Below are 27,380 nucleotides of genomic sequence, written 5' to 3' on the forward strand. Positions count from 1 at the left end.
TAACCTACCAAGAGTGTTTTAAAGAGACAGAAAAGCCAGCATTGTGGTACACACCTATAAGCCCAACACAGGAGGCTGAGGCAGGAGGAGTTCAAGTAGTTCAAGGCCAGCCTGGGTTACACAGTGAGTTTAAAGTTAGCCTAGACTATAGGCCCTCACTATGTAGTCCTCCTTCCTCAGCCTCCTGATTGCTGGGATAACAGGTGTATGCCATCACACTTGGCTACAGAAATAATTTCTTGCCTTCAAATACACTGTATTTCTTCTATTAACAAATTATAGTGCTTTGGATTCTACATAATCTTTCAAAAGTCATTCATTCATTTATTTATTTATTTATTTATTTATTTATTTATTTATTTATTTATTTATTTATTCGGTACTAGGGATCGAACTCAGGACCTTGTGCTTGCCAGGCAGGCATGGCACCACTGAACCACTGAGCTACATCCCTGGCCCTCAACTTCATTCCTTTAAATAGCTTCTTTAAAAATTTTTCTTTGTCTTTTAGCACAAGAGGTCTTTTGTTTTGTTTTGTTTTGATTTTAAGCAGGGTCTTGCTGTGTAGTTCAGGCTGGTCTTGAACTCATGGAGATCCTCCAGCTTCAACTTCCGAGAGTGCTGGGATTACAGGCCTGCACCACCACACAAAGCTTTTTTTTTTGAGACAGGGTCTTGTTTTGTAGTTCAGGCTGGCCTTAAACTCACTGAGGCCCAGGCTGGCCTCAAACTTGTGGTGATCCTTCTGTGTCAGTCTCCCGAGTGCTGGGATTAGAAGTATGCACCACCACACCTGGCAATAACCTCCTTATTAAAAATGCAAAATTATCCGAGGAAGATTGTCATCCAACTCTTATCAAATATTAATATACTTGTCGGGCCGGGGATTTAGCTCAGTGGTTCTGCCACCTGCCTCGGAAGCACAAGGTCCCGAGTTCAATCCCCGGTACCAAAAAAACCCCCAAAAAACTAAATATACTTGTCACTTGCTTATTATAAGTTGGCAAAGAATGAGAGATTTAAAGGTAGGGGAACTTCTGAAATTTGATTACTTCCTAATGATGGTCAAACGTGGGTAAGAATCTTCAGAAGGAAGTTTCAAATAGGAGAGAAGAAAAACAAAGATGGACAAGGGTCCTGAAGGAGAGGTAGAGGCCCTACTTTACACTTCAATTTACAAAAGGATGTTTTCTTACTGTTTCTTCAGATGATAGTGATGTGCAAATAAGAACCACAGCTTTTGGACAGAATAAAACAATGTACAGGAAATGCTTTATATCAATGGATTTTTGACAACTCAATGAGAGAAAGTAACACAGAAAGAGACAGTTTGCAACAGGACCAGGACGATGCCAAGATTTCCTTAGTTAGGTATTAATTAAATTACTCATTTCGTTTCCACAGCTCACTGAACTCCATGGGTTGAGAAGGTACATAAGCTTTCAGTTTACACAAAGTCACCCTACCAGGAAAATCTGCAATAACTGTACTGATAAGACCAACAGTAGTTCTCCTGAAAAGTGTGCTTCAGGCAGAAATAGACTCCAGAAACTTTCCTAAAGGGAGGAATTAACAAAGTAAAGTCCAGAAATGTGATCACAGGAAGGAAAAGTTCCAGGTTTATGGTTAGTTATTTTAAAAAGTCAAAGAAGAAAAGCAAATCTAAGTATTTTAAATAAAGGAGATTCTTTGCAAATTCTGTAATGATGAAAGAAGTAAAACCATTCAGGTGGCTTAATTGATTTAATTTGCTACATCGATGTTCAAACCCATTAAAGCATGCCCAAGAGTTACTTAGTCTCACAACACTAATGCAAACAGGAATTCTGCGGCCTGAGAGTATAATTTCATGTTTAAATTATTCACAGAAGAACCTGAAGTGGACCAGGGATTTAGCTCAGTGGTTTCGCTGCCTGCTGCGCAAGTGCAAGGACCTGAGTTCGATCCCCAGCACCAAAAAAAAAAAAAAGAATCTGAAGTGCCAGGAAATCAAATTCCACTATAGCAAGTCCAGCAGGAGAAAAATTAAGTTTTTTTCCTAAAGGGAATACCGTCTTTCAACTAAATTGTTCATTTATTCTCTTGCAAAAAGCCTGTAAGTCAAAATGAATGCAAAAATCTATTTCCAAGGCTGGGGATGTAGCTCAGTGGTACAACTATTGCCTAGCATGTACAAAGCCCTGGAACTGATTCCCCAGGACCAAAAAAAAAAAAAAAACCCCAAAAACAGACAAACAAAAAGCCCTCCAAAATGACCACCACCACCACCAAAACACCAAAACCAGAAATAACCAACCCCCAAGAAACTATTTTTCATAACTTACAAAAGGAAAAAGGAAATTAGGTGATTGGGTGTTTCACTATCTTTTTTTTTCCCTCGAGGTGCTGAGAATTGAATCTAGGGCCTTCGCCATACTAGATTGCCAGCCCCACCTGTGTTCTTTCAGAGGTACACTGAAATAAAATCCAAATGAATGCTTTAATTTACTCTAAATTGGAACAGGGAAGTGAGAAGACAAAATATGAGAACATAGAAAATAAAAATAATAGCAGAATAAAATGCTGAAACATTCAAGTATAATTATGTGTTACTGTTAAAGAAAGGACCCTTTGCCAATGGCATCTTGTATCTGCTGAGCCAGTGATTCTTGTAGCTAGCAACTTTTAGAAAGGAACTACACTATCTACTCACATCTATTTCAAGAGATCCAGGGCTGGGGATTTAGCTCAGTGGTTTCGTCGCCTGCTGTGCAAGCGCAAGGACCCGAGTTTGATCCCTGGTACCAAAAACAAAAAAGAGAGATTCAATTATAAAAGGCAAGATTTCTGCTTTTTCTTTCTTTTTCTTAATTTATTTTTCTTTTTGAGATAGGGGTCTTGCTATGTTGGCCAGATGGCCTTGAACTTGAGATCCTCTCACTTCAGCATTTAGGGTAGCCAGGATTACAGGTGTGCATCACTTTACTCAGCTTTCTTTTTTTTGGTGGCTGGGGGATAGGGTCTCGCTATGCAGTCCAGGCTAGCCTTGAACTAACTATGTAGCCTAGGCTGGCCTAGAACTTTTGGCGATCTTCCTGCCTCTGCCTCCCAAGTGCTGGGATTACAGGTGTGTGCTGGTGGGCCCAGCTTTTTAAAGTAGGATATAAAACTTGATTTGAGGCTGGGATATAGTTCAATGGTACAGTGCTTTCCTAGCATGAGTGAAGCCCTGAGTGTGATCCTCAGCACTAAAAAAACAACAAACCAAAACAAAATCTTGATTTGGAGAGAAAGAAAAATATAAAAATGATTTAGACAGATGAGTAACATCTAAAAAAACTCCAATCAGGCATGATGGTGCATGCCTGTAATCCTAGCACTTGGGAGGCTGAGGCAGGAGGATCTCTGTGAGTTTGAGGCCAGCCTGAACCACATAGCGAGACACTGTCTCAAAAAATAAAATAAAGAAACTCCACTGAAAAGTAAGCAATAAAGTCCTGTCAAAGAAACATATATAAACTTAGATAATGGCTACTTAAGACCAGGGGTCAGCAAGCTTTTATTGTTAAGAGCCAAATAATAAATATTTTTGACTCTGAGGACCATAAAATTTCTGTCACAACTAGTGTTGCTGTTGTGGTACAAAAACAGTCATAGGCAATATATAAACAAATAAGTGTGACTGTTTCAATAAAACTTTATTAGTGAACACTGAAATTTTTATTTCATATAATTTTCACATATCACAAAAGATTGTTCTTTTGGTTTTTTTCTCTCAACTATTGAAAAATGTGAAAATTAATCCTAACTTTCAGGCTGTACAAAAACAGGCAGCAATCTGGATTTGGCCCAAGGACCATAGTTGCCAAACTCTGCAACTTCTGCACATACAAGCCCATGGCCTTTTTGTTACAGAAATTAATCCCCTCTTGCTATTGCAGTCATCAATGTATATTCCACTGTTAAGAGCTCATGCCAGTGTCAGACAGCTGGTTTTCTAACTTCACAGAATAATTTGGCTTTACTATATTCCTATCAATTAAATAATTCTGATTAAAGCAAACTATTATTTTTTTTACAGTTGTGGTTAAGGGCATTCTCTTTCTAATCAGAAGGATTGGCTTCTGGGTCTCTGATCCAGCACCAGCTAGCAGTGTACCCCTGGATAAGTCATTATCTCTTACAAACCCATTATCTTTCTTATTTAAATGGTACTTTTAGCAACAGTAATAGTAATAGGAGTCAATTTACAGGGTCCAGGACTATGTGAGAATGTGCATATAAAGGGATTAGCAGAGCATCTGGCATGTAGTATGTATTCAACTATGATTTTTATCCTAAAACAGGACAGAATGGTCATACATTTTACAGTAGGCTGAAAGACTGCTTACTAGGGTTGACTTTTGCCATGGGAGAATAAAGAAATATGATAATCACTCAAAAATAACAAGAAAATAATAGCAATCAACATTTACTCAACCCTGACTAGAAAGATGGTAGTTCTGAATACTTTACATATATAATCTTATTTAATTTCATAACCACCCTATCAGGTAGTTGCTATAATTATCCCCATTTTATAGATAAGGAAGAGAGAGGTTATGTAACTTGTATATACTACTTAATGACAGAGGCAAGATTGAAGCTAGAGTTATGATTCCAGGGTCACAGTTCTTACCCGTGATAGAGAAAGATAAACGCATTTCAAGGTTAAGTCCACACATCAAATTTTTACTTACCTGCCCAAAGGCTGCCACTGTAGATGCCCCTGTACCTTTAGTTTGGTATCTAGCAATTCCACCCCACCCCCTCAAGTGCTGGAATTAGCACTAAACTATTTTTCAAGCCTTTTAAAAAATTTTTATTTTAAGACATGGTCTTGCTGATCCATTAAGTTGCCCGGCCTGGGATTTACCTTACAATCCTCCTGGCTCGGGCTTCTAGAATGTCCAGCTTATATATACTGTTTCTTCTGGGTCTCTCAACAGTTCTTTGAGAACAATAGTTACTGGATGGCTTATAAGTCCATATTCAATAAATATTTTTTAAAAGCTGATAGTCTCTCATTTCTTCCTCTGAATGGCTGATATTATCTACCTTTTTCACCACTCTCACAGACACACCTCTAATAAAATCCTCATTTTTGTGCCAAGCAATATAAGAGTCTCCTAGCTCTCCCATCCATATTTTGTGCTCTTGCCAACCACACCTACACATCTTTTATCATGTTGCTTCCTTCAAGAACTAATATGGTTCCCAAATGCCCCTCCTGTCAAGCCCAAACTTTTTTGCCCAGCTTCCATGGTCCTCTGTGGTATAGTCAGCTTTCTCTCTTACCTCATCTCTCAAGGTACCCAACACAATTTGCTATGGGGAGATAGGGTAAGCATTAAATTTTTATTCATACCATATGCACCTCACTTCAGTTCTGTTCTCAAGCTTTCTCTCCTGTCTAGGGACATCTTTTTTCTTCCCTTCCCAAATGTAACTCCTTGTTTAAGGTCCACTATCACCTCTTGCTTACATTGCTCTAACCACACACTCCCACACACACCCCTCGTACCAGGGATTGAATTTAGGACCTTGAGTTTGTGAGACAGGTACGGTGACACTGAGCTAAATCCCCAGCCCTCTAACAACATTTTAATAGGTTTGGTGCTTCGAGTCTTATTCCATTCTAAATTGCCCTTCACTGAGCAACCAAAGTGATTTTGCTAAAATATGATTCTTTCCTCCTTTAAAGTTTTTAATGGCTCCCATTTAAAAACAACATAAAATACAAATCCCTTAATACATGTGGCCTTTCATGATCTTGATTCCTTGAGCTAAGCCAGGGAACTGAACCTAATCTGCATTTGGTGATGGATGAGAATGACGATTTTTTCTAATTTAATTTGCTCCCAAAGCAGAAGATAAAGACTATGAATGAGATAAAGATTCAGGTGGTGAATTCAGGCCCATTGCATCTCTAGGATCGTAGGAAATGTGCTAAAGTTTAACACGTATCGAGTAGCATCTAAGCAGTTTGCAGCAACGGTTTAAACAACTGAACTAAGATTTGAGCTGTTGCCCACTGCAGGTAAGACAATTTGACTACTGAGTCTAAGTTAACTGCCTACTAACAATAAAAATAAAAATAAAAAATTAACACTGTTCAGGGCTGGGGATTTAGCTCAGTGGTTCTGCCACCTGCCTCGCAAGCACAAGGTCCCGAGTTTGATCCCTGGTACAAAAAACAAAACACTGTTCAGAAGAAAACCAACAGAGGCCAATACTGAAATGACAGAGAAACTTTAGTTATCAGATAAGGATTTAAAATAGCTATTATAACTATGTTCAATAATGTATGGGGCCGGGGATTTAGCTCAGTGGTTCTGGTGCCTGCCTTGCAAACGCAAGGTCCCAAGGTCGATCCCTGGTGCCAAAAAAAAAAAAATAATAATGTAAAGGGCCCATGGTGGTCCACACTTGTAATCCCAGCATTTGAGAGGCTGAGGCAGGAATGATTGTCATGAGTTCAAGGCCAGCCTATGCTACATAGTGAGAGCCTGTCTCAAAAAAAAAAAGAAAAAGAAAAAAGAAAAGAAAATATATGCTTTTAATGAATGAAAAGATGAGAAACAAAAAATATAAAAAGAACCAATGGAAATTCTAGAAATGAAGACTACAATATCTAAAATAAAAAATTAACTGTATGAGTTAAATAACAGAATAAAGATGAAAGAAGAGGAGAGTCCATTAACATGAAGATGTGTCAATTCAAACTGTCTAATCTGAAGAGATAAAAAAGATTTTAAAAGGCCTGGGAAGGCAGGGGATTTAGCTCAGTGGTTTTGCCACCTGCTGCACAAGGGCAAGGACCTGAGTTTGATCCCTGGTACCAAAAAAAAAAAAGGGCTGGGGATGTGTGGCTCATTGGTAGAGCATCTGCCTGGCCCTGGGTTCAATCCTGGGGTTGGGGGTTGGAGAGTCTGAAGGACTTATAGGATAGTAACAAAAAATTCTAACATTTGCATCATAATTAAAGTCCTAGGATGAGGACTACAAAATTAAACAAAGAGGTAGAGCTAATAAACCAAGAGTAGAGATTAAGAATAATAAAACAGAGCTGGGGATTTAGCTCAGTGGTTAGGGTGCCTGCCTTGCAAGCGCAAGGTCCAGAGTTCGATCCCTGGTGCCAAAAAATAAATAAATAAATAAATAAATACAACAGACTGGGAGTATAGCCCAGTTGAAGAGCCTGTATTTAGCATGCACAAAGTCCTGCACCCTATCTCCAGCACCAATTAAAAAAAAATAATAACAACAATAAAACATACTTGTTCAGTCCAAAAGGAAGAAGGAAAGGGCCAGGAATTTAGCTCAGTGGTTCCGCTGCCTGCCTTGCAAGCGCAAGGACCCGCATTCAATCCCCGGTACCAAAAAAAAAAAAAAAAAGAAAGAAAGAAGGAAAAATGAGAAAAGGAAATAAAGAGCAGATAAGACAAATAGAAAACAAATAGCACAAAGATATAATTAAGCATAACCATATAAATTACATTAAATATAAACAGTCTAGACTATTTAAAATTAAAGACAAATACTGTCATTCTGGATTAAAAAAAGTAAAACCCAAACAACAAAAAAGTAAAATCCAACAATATGGAGGCTACAAAAACTAACTTCAAATATAAAGACAGATGATAAAAGACAGGGATAACAGAAAGAAAAAAGATATATCACAAAAACACTAATTACAAAACAGCTGGATCGATATATATTAATATCACAAAAATCAGATTTCAGAACAAGTAAAAAAGAACAAGGATAAAGGGGTTAATACATCAAAAGACTAATCCCCAAAAGTGAAAGGTCCTGAGTTCGATCCCCAGTACCAAAAAGAAAAAAAGACTAATCCCAAATGTAACTGCTCCCAGTACAATTTCAAAATACATGAAGCAAAAACTGGCAGAACTGAGAAGAGAAATAAGACACATTATAGCTCTTCTTTTTCAGTAACTGATAAGTAGACAAAAGACTTTAATAAAATTTCAATGTACTGAAAAATTTAATAACACTATCAACTAACTCTGCTTAATTGGCATTTATAGAACAAATCTCCAAGCACACACAAAATATTCAATCATATTATTGCTTGGGCTATAAACGAGTCTTAATATATTTACAATAATAGATAATATAGAGCATATTCTCTGACCATAAAGAAATTAAAAAACAATAACAGAAAGCTATCTAGAAAATATAGCTATTTGGAGTTTAAATAATAAGCACAACATCTCTTTTTTTGAGACAGGGTCTCTTTGTGTAGTATAGGCTTGAACTTGCTGTGTAGTTCAGGCTGGCCTTAAATCCACAATCTTCCTGCCTCAGCCTCTCTAATAGGCATATCTCACCACACCTAGCCAAATATCACATTTTTAAATAACTTATTAATAGAAAAAAACAAACTAAATTAGAAAAGACGAAATGAATGAAAAGAAAAACACATATATAAGTTTAAAGAGTTCAGCTAAAGTAGTTCTTCTTACAGGATAATTTATAATTTTTTTTTTTTTTGTGGTACTGGGAATAGAACTCAGGATCTTGCACTTGTCAGCCAGGCGCGGTACCACTGAGCCACATCCCTGGCTGCAATAATTTATAATTTTTAAGGCTTACTTTAGAAAAGAAAAAAGTTCCAAGTCAATGATGTAAGCTTCTATTTCAAAAAACTAGAGGCCGGGCATGGTGGCGCACACTTGTAATCCTGGCACTCAGGAGGATCACCTTGAGTTCAAGGCCAGCCTGACTACACAGTGAGACCTTATCTCAGAAAAGAAGAAGGAGGAGGAGGAGGAAGAGAAGGACAAAGAGGAGGAAGAGGAGAAGAAGGAGGAGGAGGAGAAGGAGAAGGAGGAGGAGGAGGAGGAGGAAGAATAAACAACTAAAAAAGTGGGATTGGGGGTTATAGCTTAGTGGTAGAGCATTTACCTGGCATGTGCAAACCCATGAGTTCGATCTACCAAACTGCAAATAACCAAAACCAAAAAAACAAAGCCAAGTTGGTAGTGTAAACCTGTAATCCCATTACTCTGGGAGGCTGAGGCAGGAGAATCACAAGTTCGAGCCCAGGCTGGGCAACTTAGCAAGACTTTACCTCAAAATAAAAAATAACTTTAAAAAGGGCTGAGAAGATAGCTTAGTGTGAAGGCCCTGGGTTGAATTCCCAGTATTGCAAAAACAAACAAACAAACACCAGATAAACTAGAAATGCAAGCAAATTAAACCAAAAGTTAAAGGGAGGTGTTGTAGACAGCCTCTCAAATGGTGCTCAATGATCCTCAACTCCTGCAATTCATGCCCTGTGTAATTCCCTTCCCTTAAGTGGAGGTTGGATCTTTTTCACTCACTTCTAACACAGATTATCACAAAATAAATGGGATGTCAATTTTGAGATTAGATTATAAAGTTACCAAGACCTCCATCTTGCTGTTTCTTCGATTCAATTAAAATCTAGGCAGAGTTTTTTGTTTTATTTTGGGTTTTTTTGTAGAATGGATAATCTGACTATTATTTAATTACTTATTTTTGGGACAGGGTCTTGCTTTGTAGTTCAGGCTGGCCTTGAACTCACTATGTAGCCCAGGCTGGCCTCAAATTCATGGCAATCCTTCTGCTTCAGCATCCCAAGTGCTGGAATTACAGGCATGTGCCTCTACTCCATGCTTGGCTTTAGTATTTATGGACAAATGCAAAGGGACAAGAATAGAAAAAAATTTGTTTTAAAGAACAAAGTTGGGAAAAACTCAAAGCTACAGTGGATCCCTAGGAGGTGGGCCCTAGTGGAAGGTGGCAGAAGCCATACCAAATTCCAGGTTTAGCTCTTATGAGTCCTGGCAGCTTCTACTTGTGTTCTCCAGGAAGCCACTGACTGTGCTAAAATTAAGTCTGGTCTGGACTGCTGTACTGAGTGATGAGCATTCAGACATAGAGAAGCAGTGAGGTGCTCAGTCTGAGTGCAACCTGCTGAGTAACCCCAGCCTACACCACACACATACAGGAACCACAGCTGAGGCCAGAGAACACCAGGTAAGGCAGAGAGGAACTCTCCCTGCCAAGCCTTACCAAATTATAGAATTCTGAACAAATAAATGGTTGTGTTCCAAGTCCTTAAGTTCTGGGGTTGTGTATTACATACAAGAGACTACAGTACGTTTTATGAAAGAGGAAGTCCATAAATTAAAATGCTTTAATCTGGAAATTAAAAGTTAAAATATCGGGCTGGGGATTTAGCTCAGTGGTTCGGCCCCCTGGCCTGCAAGCGCAAGGTCCCAAGTTCGATCCCTGATACCAAAACCCCTCCGCCAAAACCTTAAAATATTTCTGGAAACTAATTAAAATTACTTTGAGGTATCACATTATAATATTGCAGCTTTAAACAAATTTTTGTTAAGATATTTCTAGGTGATTTACTTTATCATTTCTTCACTTGTAAGTTACTTAAAATACATTAATATTATATTTCTTAAAACAAGACTTTTTCCTCATTTCAACCAAAACACAATAACATAAAAAGTTTCTTAGTCCATTTACTCTGAAAAAACAATTTTCAAAAGATATTTTTTTCTCTATTTGATAATAGACCTAGCAGATATTTTTTTTTTTTTTGGTACTGGGGAATGAACTCAGGTCCTTGTGCTTGTGCAGCAGGCAGCGAAACCACTGAGCTAAATCCCTGACCCTAGCAGATAATTTTTAAAAGCCCTATGTCATCTTAGCCCTATAATATTCATTTCAATATAATTCATACAGAAAAAAAATTGAAATCTGTAAGTTGGTTAGTTTAAAAAAACTGATATATTCAAATGATACCTAGCACACAGTCATTAAAATTCTAGAGGATATGAAAAATTTCCGTGTTAATGACAGAAAAAAAGATGCTTAATGACACAGAAGACATATTCAGGATGGAATATAGTGTACTGGAGAAGAGAATGGTCTGGAGTCAGACTGACTGGGTTCATATTTGGATCCATCATTGATTAGTTCTGTGACATTAGCCAAGCTAGTAAACCTCTCTACAATTAGTTTCCTAACCTGTAAATAATGTAATCTCAGTGAAATAACAGATCTAGGCAAGGATTATCCCTGGTTACTTAAAACCATTAAGATGAGGGTTAAAGAATGGATCCCACTGGAAGCATCATAACAGATCTCAACACTACTAAAAGTGAGATAATCAGACATCACATCCTCCTGATGTAGGCGATGGGAAGTACAACCTACAAACAATTGAAGTGCTCAACACCCTACAACAATGGGAAATGTTCTTGCTTCCTAAAATTCAACCAAAAGCTACCCAAACATGCAAATTTAATCCCATTAAAATGCAGGGACAGGGATTTAACTCAGTGGCACAGCACTTGCCTTGTAAGCGTAAGGTCCCGAGTTCAATCCGCAGTACCAAAAAAAAAGGACCAGGGATTTAGTTCAGTTATACCACTGCCTGCCTTGCAAGTCTAAGGTCCCAAGTTTGATCCCTGGTACAATAAATAAATAAATAAGTAAATAAATAAGTAAGTAAATAAATAAATGAAGTTTGAAGAACAATCAAAATAAACTGATGAATAAAAAGTCAGAAGAAAAAAAGGGGGGAGAGGAGCAGGGATTTAGCTCAGTGGGACTGCGCCTGCCTGGAAATCACAAGGTCCTGAGTTCGATGCCTGGTACCATCAAAAAAAAAAAAAGTCAGAGGAAAAATCTCCCCAAAAAATGAACACCAAAAAAACTCCCAAAAACAAAAACAAAGAAAAGAAAGAAGTTAGAAGAGAGCTTAGCTCTAGGGCAAGTAGAGATAGAAAGGGACAAAAGGTTACCACAAGTTTCTGATCTGGGTGGTGGTAAATATGTCAAGAACTATAAGGCTAGACTCTTAAAATTAGTATACTTTATGAACTTTACATTTGTAATACCTCAATTTTTAAAAAACACAACCTCCTGCTGCTTTTCCACCATCAGCTAGTGCTAGAAGGCAAGCAGGTGTAGTTAGGGAACTGGAAGTAGGCAAGAAGTCCCCGGGCCCTACCTGTGGGTCTTTTCCCAATACTCTCACTGCTGAAAGGTAAGGGGAGAGAGAGAACAAAGACTGGGGGGTGAAACTAGAGTACAGTTTAGGGAAGCCCTACAAAGTGGCTGTTCACAGGATTTTCATAACATTACGGAACTGTGAATATTAGCTGTATTGCAAAAATGGGCTTAATTTTGCTTAAAGGGTTTCAATAAATCATCTCATCTATGGCATCTAGATAAGGTGATACAGACTGACTATTCCCTACCTGAAATGCTTAGGACCAACATATTTCAGATTTTAGAATATCTGAATACACATATGAAGTATCTGGAGAATGGTTCCCAGGTCTAAAGACAAAATTCATTTGTATTTCATATATACCTTTGTACATATAGCCTGAACGTAACTTTACACAGTATCTTTAACAATTTTTTTTTTTTTTTTGGTTTTTGAGACAAACTCATGCTGGCCTTGAAGTCGCTATTTATCCCAGACTGGCTTCGAACTCACAGCACCCCTCCTGCCTCAGCCTCCCATGTGCTGGTATTACAGGAGTATGCCACCACACCTGGCAAAAATTTTTTGAATGAAATGAAAGTTTCATTTAGTGGAATTTTCCACTTGTGGCATCACTTTAAGTGCTCAAAAAGCTTCAAATTTGGAGCATTTCTGATTTTAGATTTTCAGAGTAGGGTTGGTCTACCCATAATGTGAATCAGAAACTATCCATTAAAGATCAGGCTATGTTTAAGGATGGATACTTTGATGGGTAAACTAACAAAAAGATTAGAACTTTGAGATTGATGGAATTTGCTTTGAAACGGAGAGGAGTAAAATCCTTGTCCCATTCAACTGCACCCTCATCCTACTTCCACTGGTCACTGCTGGAGATGATCTGGACTGCCCAGTGCAGACTGAGAATGTGCACTTCCGGTGCTCATCACTCCAGTGGTAGAGTTATACCATAGGTTACAGAGGAAATACATGTTATGTTGATGCTATCTATACATGGTTTAAATTCCTTCTCAACCTGACAACTCCAATGCCACAAACAAATAGAAGTCAGCAGTTACACTCAATCCTGTGATACTTTGAGCTGAACATTCATACCTACTATGAGAAGGATTTTTTGTATTTTTTGGTTTTGGTACAGGAGATTAAACCCAAGGCCCTTGCACTGAACTACATCCCTAATCCTTTTCATTTTTCATTTTGAGACAGGGTCTCACTAAGTAGCTAAATTGCCCATGCTGGGCTCAAACTTGGGCTCTTCCTGCCTCAGCCTTCCAGAATGCTGGGATTACAGGTGTGTGCCACTATGTCTGGCTGAGGACAATTTCTTATAATGGTGTACTTGTCTGGTATGTTTTAGACCCAAATTCAGTACTGAGGCAAATAATCAAAGTTCATCTTTCTTCAGCATAGCAAAAAATTTTATTTTGGGGATTTTTTGTTTTTGTTTTTGAGACAGGGTCTCGCTTTGTAATTCAAGCTGGCCCTGAACTCACTACGTAGCCCAGGCTGGTCTGGAACTCTCATCAATTCTCCTGCCTCTGCCTCCCGAGGGCTGGGATTACAGGTGTATGCCACCACATCTGGCAAAAAATTTTATTTTTTTAGCTGATACATAAAAATTGTACATATTCGCAGGATGGAAACATATTTTTTTTTTTTTTGGTACTGGGGATCAAACTCAGGTCCTTCCACTTGTGCAGCAGGCAGTGAAACCACTGAGCTAAATCCCTGGCCCTGGAAACATATTTTTAAATTTCACTTTTGTGAGATTCTTGTTTTACTGGCAAAAGGATTTATGTCGTTGGAGTTTTAGGTTCCATTATCTTTAGCCAGAACAGGGATCCAGAAATTAGGAAAATTAAGGGCTACATCTATAGGAACAGTGCATGGTTATATGGAATCTTTATAAATCCTTAGAAATGAAGTTGAAGACAATTCAATGTGGTTACTTGATGTAAGTGGCAAAAGGCTAGCTTGTTCTCCAAAATCTTTCCCTACTAGATTAAATTTGCAGGTTTTACTATAGCTCATGGACAAATCAGTCAAATCAAACTAAAGTTGAGATCACTTCTTCCCTTTCTGCTTTAGTTAACATGCTAGTGGAGATATGATGGAATCACTATACAAAGCCAAGGACAAACGTATCAGTGCCTGAAAAGTGCTGATCTTATGTAAGGAAAGAAGTCCAGGTTAGCATGGTAGTTTATAAGCCAAAATATTAGCCACTGGTGGCTAACCTTCACAACACAATCTAATACAGGTCAGGCGTGGTGAGAGGACAGCCCCCAGACAGAACCTAATTTTCATAATTCAACATACTGAACAATGTACACACTGGTCATCACTTTTGTGAATGGTTTGCCTCATTTTAACGTTTACAGCAATATTCAATGTGTCAGTCAATGGTTAAGTCTAGGAAATAAAAATTAAAGAAATACTTTTTCTCAATTCTATTTTACATAGGTCAGTATAAATATATCTAAGCTAGACCTACTGGCTTATGGAGAGATTAATTAGTTCATCTTAATTTAACCTTTGTCATTAGAACAAACAATTGTTTTCTTTGATTTTACTCTCCTACCTCCTAGCTTGTTAACAACCCTATGAGTAGGTACTATTAATATCCTCATTTTATATATGAGGACACTGAGACACCAAGGCATTAAGAAACATTTCCAGGATCACACAGCCAGTGAGAAGTGCTCTGTATTTGAATCCAGGCAGTACATAGAGGAGTACAGCCTAGAGGGGTAGGGGTGAACCTGACACGCGTGCTGCAGCAGGCATACAAAGCCCTCTCTGTCATCATGTGAGCCAAGCCACCCCAGCAGCTGAGCAGCAGATAACAGTTGTTTTTTCTAAGCTAAAAAGTCAGTATTCAGCTTCAATTGCAGCGCTGACACTTTGTGATAAATAAGTGGGCTTTGAGTTGCAATTTGGGCACTTGGTCTCTAAAAGGTTTGCTATCACTGGCCTAGCGTTGCCTCTTGCAAGTTGCTTTTTAGAATTTTTTTGAGACAGAGTTTCATTATATAGTTCAGGCTGGCCTTGAGCTCACTGTGTAGCTCACACTGGCCTCAAATTCACAGTGACCCTCCTGTCTCAGCCTCCCAACCCTCCTGAGTGCTGGAATTATAAGCATGTGCCACCATGCCTGGCTTCCTCTTCTTTTTTTTTTTTTGGTACCGGAGATCAAACTCAGGTCCTTGCACTTGGGAGGCAGGATGCAGAACCACTGAGCTAAATCCCCGGCCCTCCTCTTCTTTTTTGTGGTTCAATTCTTTGCACCACCACTTTCCAGCTGAATGAGTCTTAGACAAACTGCTGAAGGCATCTGAGCCACAGTTTCTTTACCCATTACATGGGCCTAATAACAGCTTCTTTATAGGATTTGTTGGGAAAATTAGATGAGCTTACGTAGCTTGCCAACTTGGCACACAATAGACATTCAACAAGAGTTTGTGCTCCTCCTTCCCTGCTGGACATTCTTCTTCTTTTTATATTTTTGCTGCTCAAAAAGTGTGAAGCTTCTAGGGGCTGGGGATTTAGCTCAGTGGTTCCGCCGCCTGCCTTGCAAACACAAGGACCCGAGTTCGATCCCCGGTACCAAAAAAAAAAAAAGTGTGAAGCTTCTATCTCTCATTTCATAGAGAACTGGAGCCCAACAGAGCTCAATGGAGAGGAAACTAGGCAGCTGTAGGAAAGAGGGTATTATTGCTGCCATTCTTTTAGTGGCATGTTTGCTGGACATGTGCTAAATCCTCAAACAGGGACTAGTTCACCTCAGTCCATGATCTGCACTCACTTGCTACTATAACAAGCTTTTCAGTACACAGACGCTGGTTTCAAAGGCACACTTCTCCGCCCTGTTCCAGATGGATAGAACAAGAAAACTCACCTAATGCCCTGACAATTCGAATCAGAACTTCCCCGACTTTCATTCTGGTCTCGGGTGTGTGCTTGTCTTTGCTGCTGTCATATTGAGCCAATAGGTCAAGCAAGATTTTCTCAGGGTACACATCGGAGAGCAGGGCAACTCCTAGGGTTCAAAACCAAAAGAAAGGATTCATTACTGTGTGAAAGGCAAATAAACCCAGGTATCCTGTGATGGGATAAACACAGAGACATTTAACCTTATGTGTAATTCTAGTAGCAAGGGCTCCCCTTTATTTGAAGAGACAATATAGTGAGTGGAAAGAAGATGAGTCAGGGAGTTCAGACTCCTGGATTTGCCTAGTCCCAGCCCAACCTTAAAGGTCCCTTACAGCACTGGCATTCTATGATCTATGGGTTATGGATGCTTACTTAAGGCAGAAGCTAGATGATTACATATCAAGGCAGAGATTCATTCAGCAGCAGGAGGCGACCACTAGGGATTCTCCTGATTCTGGGATACTAAGATTTGAACACTATACTGTCCCTGCCAACATATAAGCCTATAATAGAAGTATAGTAGTGTTTCTTGTCTTTGCCTGCTTTGTTCTCCACTTCAGTGGCATTATTCTCTATAAACTATCAATGGTGAGGACAACAATCAAACATTTTCAGAGCATTCTGGGTACGATGACTATTAGACCTAAGTGTATGGGTGAGTTCCTGGATCAACAGAAACAGGGAGGAGCCTGCCTTTGAGTCCCTCTTCCTAGAACCCTTTCTCCCATCCATGCCAAGGCCTTCTTCATGTGTAACCCACAAAAGTGTTATTATATCTGAGCCCACCCATACTGAACCACCCTTGCAAGGATGGGATGAAGGAAGACTTGTCCTCAGATAGGACCATAACAAAGCCCCCAGCCTCCCCTGCCTCAAACACACACACACACACACACACACACACGCTCTCGCTCTCTCTCTCTCTCTCTACTATTAAAGGGTACAGGGTTATATCCTTCTAGAGAACACTGAGAAAAAAGAAAAAGACAAAATGAAGAGGGAAACAGGACTTTCAAAGTATATCTAGGATGAGAATGCTTCTCACCACCTCTACCCTCCACCTCTGGTCCCTGGTGTCTGGTCAGGATTTTCTCAATACTCCCCTAATTGGTCTCACTGCTTCTTACCCCTTTCCCCTTACTGCAGATGAAACAACTGGTTTAAAGCATAAACCAGGTCCCTTCATTCTTCTGTCCAAATCCTGTAATGGTTTCCTTCTCCCCTAAGTAGGAGTAGCCTCTAGCCACACACTGCCTGCGTTCTCTTCCTGACCCCCTCTTTGATCACATTCTCCAACCCTCACTGTCCTCAGCCCTCTGGGTGCCTCACTCCCTGCTCCCATCTGCCTCAGTAGCTCTTTTTCCAGGAAGCCTTACAACTTGCTCCCAGTCTTCTCTCTCTGCTCACACATCATATTTATAAAAGTATAAAGCAGCAGTTACCTTTCCTCTTCTACTCTTTATCACTCTCACCCTGCTTCATTTTCTTCTTAATACATATTATCTCACAGGTCATTTATTTCCTTATTTATTGTCTGCTCTCCACTGTGGAATGTCAACTCCACAACGTCAAGGATTTTGCTGTTTCCTGCTGTATCCCCAATGCCTAGAATAGTGCCAGCACTTTGTAGGTGGTCAATTACTATTTGTTAAAAGATTCAATGAATGAGTGAGTAAAAAGGGCTCAAAAATAGAGAAGTGATGTAAATTTCAGGAATTCAGGAAGGCAGGATTGGGATGGAGTAATATAAATGCTGAGAAATCTGTAATTATTTTTCATCTGAGTTTACCATTCTCCTGTCTAACCAGACAGCTTTGCAGGCAACATCTATACACTGTTTTCTGTGATATAGGATCAGATTCCATTCTCTTATAAATCACATGCACTGTCTTTCTACTGCACCTCTGATGAGCTGTGGAGGGCATGCGCCTGCTGAGGTGGCACCTGTCTACCCTTCTTCTTTTCTGACCTCCCCACCCCCACCTTTTCTTTGTTTCCAAAGAAGTCTCTGCATGTGGCCCTAACCCATATTGCCTCTCATGTGGGCTCCAATTTTACAGGAGCAGAAGTTCTGATCTTAAGAGTTTCAGGCTGTGGCAAAACCTGAATTACATAGTTCCCTGTTGGCAAAAAGTGACACAGTCACTGCAGTTTGCTCTATTGTGTAAAGTGATGAGGAAGTCCTTGGAGATTCAAGGTGGAGTTAGAGAACATTCTACCATAGGAAAAAAGTCTGTGGCTTAAGAAAAAGGTGAATGAAGCAAGGTGTGGCAGGGTATGCCTATAATTTCAGACTCTGGGAGGCTAAGGCAGGAAGATGGTAAGTTTGACCCTAGCTGGGGCAATTTAGCAAAATCCTGTTTAAAAAAAAAAGTACGGGAGGGGGCTGGGGATTTAGCTCAGTGGTTCCTCCACCTGCCTCACATGCGCAAGGACCTGAGTTTGATCCCCGGTACCAAAAAAAAAAGTAAAGGAAGTGTTTATTAAAGGAGCAAAAGGGGACCAGGGATTTAGCTCAGTGGCGCTGCACCTACCTGGCAAGCGCAAAGTCCTGAGTTTGATCCCTGGTACCAGGGAGGAGCAAAAAGAAACACCTTTCAAGTTTTTTTTTTTTTTTTTTTTGAGACAGTGTCTCACTATGGAGCCCAGTCTGGCCTCAAACTCGTGGCAATGCTCCTGCCTCAGGCTTCTGAGTGCTGGCACTACAGGTGTGTGCTACCACACTTGACCTGCGTCACCATGCCCGAAAGAGTCCAAAAAGTGAATTGGAAGGTGCTAACTGCAATTCCAGCAGGCAGATATGTATCATTGATATATTACAAGGCCTAGTATGTATCAGAGAGCTACAGCTATCATAAGCACTTTTTCATCAGAAGTTCCCAACTCAAAGATCTGGTGCATTTGTTTCCTTTTAGTAATATAGTTGTGCTTTGCAACTAAAAACAGTGGGAAAATGGGAATGCTCTATAAAAGTTTGATCGGGCTGGGGATTTAGCTCAGTGGTTCCGCCTCCTGCCTCAAAAGCGCAAGGTCCCGAGTTCGATCTCTGGTGCCAAAAAAAAAAAAAAAAGTTTGATCTACGTCTAACTTTTCTAAATCTATTACTAAAGCCTTTTCTACTGTTGTTTATTCCTATTTTCTCTCTTTAGCATTTAGCAGAAAACAGTTATTTACTTCTATGATCATATTATCCTTACTAGATGAGCTGCTAATATCCTCCCTGCAGTGGATGTGGCTCTGCACAGAATGTATTCTGTCTCCTGGCAACAACTCCCTGGCATTCCTTCGGGAAAGCTGGCTTCCCCACTCTCAGCCTTTGCGGCTTCAGTGGGCTAACACTCTCTCTCCCCACCACAATGATTGATTTAGGCATGAGCAACAAGACTCATTCTGGGAAAGACAAGTTTTGTTTTGGTTTTTGTTGTTGTTGTTTATATCCTATTTGAAATTATTAACTTGGAGCTGTTAGTGGCTGTGGTGGATTAACTAATGGTCAGCTTGGAATGCCCAAGTGAACTGAATCAGCATGGTCTGGGCATGGAAGATCCACCTGAGGATTGTTGCCAATAGCCATAAAAAGAGAACTGGTGGGGAAATCGTGGGGTGCTGATTTTTCTAGGAGAAGCTTGCTGCGGATGGTTTTCCTGATTCGAACTTGGCTCTTCTCGTTGGAGGAGCTCAGGGCCTCGCTGTCACTGGGAATGGCTGCTATTCTTGTCAGGGAAGCTCTAATCTTCACTGCGAGCATCACTTCCTGGCTCCAATGTAGATCCCTCAGCCTGGTAGCACAAATCCTTCACCCCACCAGCATAGGTTTTCTGGTTTCCACCACTGGCCTTTGGGCCTTCAGAGTCCAGATCCGAAATATGGACAAGTATGAGACATTGCCGTGGGCTCTAGGTCACTGGCTGGACTCGTGGAGGACATTGCCTGGGACTCTAGGCCTTCAGCTGCACTTGTGTGGGACATTGCTGTGGGATTCAGGCCCTTTGGGCCTCTAGCGTGTGATTAATCTCTTGGACTCCTCTGCATTTGACTTTTTGGATAAATATCATAAAGTAATCCTATAAATTATGTGCCCTATATTAAATCTATTTCCCTTGCAAAACCCTAACTACAACAGTGCCCATCATGTGGAGAAAGCTAATACAAGAATGAGACCAATACAGAAGAGTTAAGACAAAAGAGCAAGGGAGAGAAAGGAAAAGATCTGATGGCATTCTTGAGCCCCCAAATCAATCCAACTGCAATAAAAAAATTTTTCTTTGGAGACAGTTTTGTTTAATCACTAAGCTGCGCAGGGTGGGCTTGAATTTGTGATCCTCCTGATTCAGCCTCTCAGAATGTGAGGATTATAGGCATGCACCAACATAGCTGGCTGATCAACTGCATTTTACCCAGTAGACTGTTTAGACACATAAGCTAATATATACTCTCAGATGTTTTTGTCAGTATTTTTTTTCAACCAAAGGAATTCTTTGGTTAAGAATTTTTTTTTTTCAGCCAGGCATGGTGGCACACACCTGTAATCCCAGCACTTGGGAGGCTGAGGCAAGACTGTCATGAGTTTGAGGCCAGCCTGGGATACATAACAAGACCCTGTCTCCCGCCCCCACTCCTGCCAAAATTTTTTTTGTCAGATTTTTTTTTTATTTTTCCTATAAGGCTAAATTTTAAATTCTAATAGGGGGCTTTAAGTTTTCCTATTCTTCCATTAAAAGGTTGCCAACGACGAAGGACAGTTTCCTTGCTTCCCACAATCCTGGTTGTGTTAGCAATTGTTTGTCTTCCTGCTGGCTTGCTCCACAGACTGCTGCCAAATGGCCCTCTGACTGTTGTTTAAGTTTTACTTTCTAAGATACAGTTGCTACCTCTGAGTTTATAAATCCTTGGAGGATAAGGGCAGTTCCCAACTTATCAAGCAGTCAAGAAAATCATATATGATGGTTAAGACTATGACAACAAAATGGATAAAATTTGTTTGTAGTTGTTTTTGTTTCTTATTAGAAAAGTTTTCTAATTGTGACATGCTGAGGTCATAACCTTCAGATGATCCTTGGCCCCTCATACTAGATAATTCCTTGGAATCTGAAAATGGGGTAATTTCTGGGGCAGCACAGGCTTCAAGGAAGCATGACACATTAATCCCTTTGGCAATGAAAACCAATGATTGTGTGAGAGATACCTCCTCTTGCTCTGATCACAGGAAAATGACCACACATTTCCAGATGTGGTACAATAGATAAGATGTATAGAAGGTAAAGGTGAACGCAAACTGGCAAGAGTTCAGGAAAGCATTCAGTTTGGAGGCACAGCATAGGATACAGGAGTATTAACTCAACTGAAAAAATATTATTGAAAGTATTTCCTGCAATAAAATATGGTCAATTTTGCAAAATAACTTTCTCTCTACAGAAACTTTTTGTTTTTGTTTTGGTACCAGGGATTGAACTCGGAACCTTGCACTGGCGAGGCAGGCACTGGAACCACTGAGCTAAATCCCCAGCCCAACTTTGTTTTTTAGAAAGCCAGAAATGTGTTTTGATTGAAATAATGTTGACTTCAAGATGATGGAGTGCTGCTCAGAGATTTTGCCAGCCCTTCAGCAGTAAAAGGAGTTATGTGTAGTCTCACTTTACATAGTGCACTTACATTATAGGAAAGATGATCTGATTTTAAATGTCTTTGCTGACTGGCTCTTTCTCAGAACTTACCAAACCATCTTTACTTCAAAACTAACTTGGGCAGCTAACAATCTCCCAAAATATTCATTCAGCCTGGAAAACCACCTACTCACTTCAACTTCTCAGGTATTTCCGGCAAACAAAACTGTAAGAAACACAAAATCCCACATACTGTATGATTCTATTTATATAAAATATCCAGATTAGGCAAACCTATATATAGAGAAAGTAGATCGAAGGGTGTGAGATTTGGGGGGAAAATGGGAACAAATGCTAATGGATATGAAGTTTCTTTTGGGGATGATAAAAAAAAAATCTGAAGTTGACTATCAAGATGGTTACACATTCTGTGAATACACTAAAAACCAGCGAACTGTACACTTTAAATGGAATAAATTTGTATAGTATATGAACTATATCTCAAAAAGTGCTTTATACATGTACTGAAACATCACATGGTACTGCATAAATATGTATAATTTTTATTTTTTATGTATCAGACAAAAACTTAAATTTTTAAAAAACTATAAAAACTAAAAGAAAATATTTCATGTCTACTCTTTAAGGCTTGTAGATAGAAGAAAATGAGATAAAATAATACAGCACATCTTAAATGTAAAGGGAAATCCACATACTGCCAAGGGTAGTACCAGCTTATTTGGTATCTAAACCTGTTTTGGTTGCCCCTGTAGTATAATAGTAGAAAAGGGGAGAAAATGACTTGATATTTGTGAGCTAAATGGGAAAAAAATCAAGTATTTTACATTTCACAGAATGTCTTACATTTGTAAGAATGTTGAGTTACGTTTAAAAATTTAAATTTTGTGGTAAGTCAGAAATTCTACTCTAAGAATTTATTTTAATAGCTAACACAAGCATAAGTAGAAATTTTCTATGCATAAAATAATCACTCTAGCATTATTTATAATAAAGAAGACTTGAAACAAAGGTTCATAAATAGAGGACTGGTAAATCACAGTCATTCATATACAGTACTGAAATATAATGCATCCATCCATCACCCTCTAAAAAGGAGCAGCAGCTTTTTAACAACTGTCATAAGATGAATTCTAATATCTGTTCATAAATGAAAGGTAAAGTATATAGCAGTGTGTACAGAACTCAAATTGTATTTGTGTACAAAAGGGAAATATATACCAAACATTTCTGGAAGGATATTTAATAAACTAATGATATTAGTTTCTAGGGAGGGAAACTTGTTGACTAGGAAAGAATTTACAACTAAACATGGGCAGAATGACCACAAACATTTTTATTCTCTTACTCATGAAATCTCACTAAAGTGATAATTAATGAATAAAAAAGGTATAAACCCACAAACAAGGAAAAAGAGAATGGGATAGTTGTGAAAGGTTTAAGTGTGGGGAAAAAGACAGAGATGGATTAAATGATTAAATTTGACACAGCTACTTGATCACCTGGAAAAATTCAGCAATGACTAAGTGGAAAAATAAAGCACATATACAAGAAAGACTGATCACTGTGCTGTGGTCAGCAATAAATATCCACATAGCCAGCAGTAAACACTGCCCAATGATTTAGCCAAAATCTGTGAAGGAAAAATGTCAGGAGAAGGGATCTGAGTATGTATGTACACTACATCCACACCTTTCACACAGCAAATTAGATAATGTTCAAAGTTTTCAAAATAGAGTGATTATTATAAATATTTTATTTAGAAATGGGGAGATAATTACTAGAAGAAACTACTTGAAAAAGGTAGAGAGTTGAAAATTATAATCTCTGGGGCTTAGAACTGAAGTTGGGGTTAAGAAATAGGGTAAGGGCCAACTGTGTTCTCTCTCACATGGTGGCTGCCCTCACTCACACTGTAGGGTGTGCTTCTTTTCCTACTTTTTCTTGGTGCAAAGTCACTCTGTAGACCCTTTCTTTTCCTACCTTTAATAAAACTTTGCTACCTTAAAAAGTAGGGTAAGGGACAAGATTTTTCAGTTTTAGAAACTATGTTCAAAATAATTAAGAAAAATAAGCTAATTTTTTAAACTAGAAAGACAAGAAAGTATATATTAATTTGTAGAGAAAGCTGTAGTGCAAAAGAACAATGAGTGATGGTTAAGAGAAGTGGTTAGATGCTGCCTGCCTCACAAGCACAAGGTCCCAAGTTCGATCCCTGGTTCCAAAAAAAAAAAAATGGTTAGAGACAGGGAAATTTTTCTTTTGATCGTGAAAACATAATCACCAATTTGTGTTGTACTCTTGCAGCTCTAAGTCACAAAGACAAGGAAGGTAGAACTCTGAAAATAAGGAAAATACTACCCTTTAGTAGTTTAGTACCAACATACTTCAGTTGGTACATTTAAGAGCTCTCATTATTATGGAAACTAACAGTAATTTCAGCACTAAGAATCCAGGAAGTTGCACAAACTGGGGAAGTTGGCTATTAAATCGAGGAAGTATGTGGAACTCAACTGAATAACTGGGCTGTCTTTGTAATCAGAGTAAGTGATAACATCTAGCATACCAATTTGATGTTTAGCTTCTCTAAAGCCCCAAAACTGTATTAACTGTGAACAGGTCCTAACAATTTATAAAGATTCTGAATGAGTGAGTGTTACTCAGTCCTGAGGAAAAAAGTGGGTTACACCAATGAACAATGAGGGTAACAGTTGAAGATTTATACTTAGTAGTGTCTATCTCTTTAAATCAGGATTTAAGTAATATATTCAAACACTAAGATAACACCATTATACTGGCTTAAGTTGTTTTCTAATTCCCACTGTGGAAGGAAAAGGCAAAAGTGAGTGGATAAAGTGTATTTACTGACAGCCATACTTACTCGAATCATTTGATCATGAAATGTAATGAATAAAAGCCAACAGCAAAGACATTAACATACACTGAGTGACTTAAATATGCCAGGCACTGTCCTAAATACTCTATATGCATTTATCCCTTTAATGGCCCCAACAATGCTTTGAAGTAGGTACTATTATTATTATTAATTTTATGGAGGGAGAAGTTGAGGAACAGAGTGGAGAACACCAAATGCCCTATTGCAGAGCAGAACTGCCATCCTCCATGCTCAATTACTCTGCTATACCATGGTGATGCCTAGGAGAAAATAACTACTGAAATAGCTAATTTCACAGATACTAACCCTAAAGATAGCAAAGCTTACATTTTCAATGTATATGTAAGATTAGCCTCACTCCATAAAATGTACTTTCTGCCGGGGATTTAGTTCAGTGGCACCGCGCCTGCCTCACAAACGCAAGGTTGTGAGTTTGATACCTGGTGCCAAAAAAACACAAAAAAACACTGTACTTTCTGACAACTCAAAGGTGGGAGAAAGGAGAGGATCCCAACCCTCAGCTTCTCCACTGCCTCTGGGTTCTTAGAGGATGCTTTGTTCCTACGTGGTACCTTTATTTAGTATGTGGAAAGGGAGGTAGTAATGTTAATTAAATTCACAAATGATTCTAACTTGAGATTCTGCCAACTTTAGTAATGAAAGAACAGCAATACAAAAGGGACATGGAAAACTAGATTTTAATGAATTTTGGATTTTTTTTTTTATCCTGTGACTCACACAGCTCCATTCTGCTCCCCCACCCTATACTGGGAATTGAACCTAGGCTTTTGCACTGAGCTATATCCCCAGCCCTTTTCCATTATTTTATTTATTTTAACAGTCTTTTTAAAGTCACTAAGTTGCCCAGACTGGGCTTGAACTTGCTCCACCTTGGCCTCTCAGAGCTGGGATTACAAGGGTGCACCACTACATCTGGCTTTGCAACATCTTTATAGGCTACTATAAGCACGCTAGGTCTCTTAGTCTACTATCCTCCCCAAATAAACAAAATCCACAACAGTACTGAAAATCTCATAGTCTGTCTTGTCAGGGCTGCCTCTATCAAATACCTACAGATGATAACAGAGGGGAAGAAATAAGAGAACAGAAGTCAGGAAAACTGTGTCAAGAACATCATGATGATCACGGATTCGGCTGTATAAGAACAAAGATGCTCTAATACTGACTAATGGAAAAGAGGAAGGGAGAAGGGAGGAAGGAGGAAGTGAGGGAGGGTAGGAGGAAGGAAATATAGCAATTAGTTCTACTTTGAAAGTAATCACTGCTGTTTGTAATTAGAAGACAGGTTTCAGCTGATCATGAATGAGAAAGAAGCAAGTTGTCATTCATTAAATTCTTTTTATATAGCTTTCAAAGAGTGAAAAATCATGTCATCGTTCTCTTTATGCTATCAAAAGAAATATTTACTGGTAAGAAGAAAAGGGGATTCTGATATCTAAGAAAAGTTTTGAGCTGATTCACTCAGCTGAACCTAAGTAAGAAAATAAAACACTCTTTACACCTTTGAAAACCCAGAGATGGGTAGTCCTGGTAAGAGGAATACCACCCAAACACTGGGTTCATTTGTTCTTAGGTTTTCTCCTGGCATTTCCTCTCAAGCCTACGCAGAGAAGCTGCTGAATCAGTGAAGCTGACTGATGTGTCAGGATCTCACTAGTTTGGAGAAAGCCAAAAACTCCTAAGGAAAGTTATCACCTGGCCTGTAGCCCTAGCAAGACAGGACTGATCTTTCACATCCTCCAGGGTCCTAAAGAACAGCTAGTGGGCTGGAGACATGTCCTGAGCCTGGGGAACCAGTCCGTGACAGAGGCAAGATATAAGCTGTTCTAAACTCTTTCCTTAATTAAGCTAGCAGATGTCCTGATGAGATCCTTGGGCAAGTCTTGTGATAGGAACTCCAGGCTAGCACTGGCTTAGAGAAAGTGATCATTGTGAAATCAGCAATGAGACACACAGGGCTTAAAATTGTAGCTTCATACAGAAACTAAGCAGAAAGACTATGATAGTCCTTCAAAGGGCAGGGCACAGTGGGACACGCCTGGAATCCCAGCTTCTCAGAAGGCTGAGGCAGCCTAGTATACCAAGTTTGAAGCCAGCCTAGGTAACTTAGTAAGATTTCTCCTACCTTTTTCCTCCCTCCCCCATATCAAAATAAAGTTTAAAAACAATATATATGTAGCTCAGTGGTGGAGTACATGCCTAGTATGTGCAAGCCCTGGGGTTCAATCCCCAGTATTGAACGAAAACATCTGCCAAAGAGCCCTTTTCTTCTTGAAAAGTGCACCTACTCACATGAACACTGCCTATAATTTGGGGGCATTACCACGCCTAGTTAGGGGCTCTATTAGCTCCACACAAGGTGTTAACCTCACTTTAATGCCTCAGGTTCAAATCCTGTACTGTACTAAGTAGTGAGTTATAACAGGACACCTACGGAGGGAAAGGATCTTTGCATCCTGGGTTCCATCCTCAGAACCACCAAACAACAACAGAAAGCTAACTTTGCTTCCACAACAAAACAACTTAAATTTTTCTTCCCCTAAAGATAGAAATAATACACGGACACTTTAAAAGATTCAAATACCTTAAAAAAGTATAAAGTAAAATAAATCACCTGTGGGAAATATGGAACTGCAAGGAATAAAGGCAGAGTGGGGCAGTTTGTTTTCAGAATAATAAAACTGTTGTTCTGAATCTGACAGTGGCAATGGACACACGATTCTGAATATACTAAAAGCAACTTGTTTACACATTTTAAAAGAGTGTAAGCTAGGCCTAATGCCCAGCGTGTAAGCCCACCAGTCTGAGAGGCTGAGGCAGGAGGACTGCAAGTTTGAGCCTACCCTAGGGAATTTAGCAACCTAGC

The 27,380-nt window shown here is 39.2% G+C and overlaps 1 protein-coding gene across 4 annotated transcripts in view; it reads right to left on the reverse strand.

The window, feature by feature from the left end:
- The window catches only part of Tango6 (transport and golgi organization 6 homolog), a 216,388-nt gene that overhangs the window by 76,812 nt on the left and 112,196 nt on the right, over positions 1-27,380 (reverse strand). For 3 of the 4 annotated variants that reach the window (XM_004843232.4, XM_087212952.1, XM_021256790.2), the window contains exon 15: positions 15,942-16,082. In XM_004843232.4, the coding sequence (XP_004843289.3) occupies positions 15,942-16,082 (141 nt within the window). Of the gene's footprint in view, positions 1-7,250; positions 7,358-15,941; positions 16,083-27,380 lie in introns of those variants that run through there. The other variant, XM_087213038.1, reaches the window with a different exon arrangement.

Source organism: Heterocephalus glaber, unplaced genomic scaffold (assembly GCF_053883595.1).
Source record: "Heterocephalus glaber isolate CG9 unplaced genomic scaffold, H.glaber_assembly_v1.0 deba00000071, whole genome shotgun sequence".
In the NCBI taxonomy this organism is placed as follows: domain Eukaryota; kingdom Metazoa; phylum Chordata; class Mammalia; order Rodentia; family Bathyergidae; genus Heterocephalus; species Heterocephalus glaber.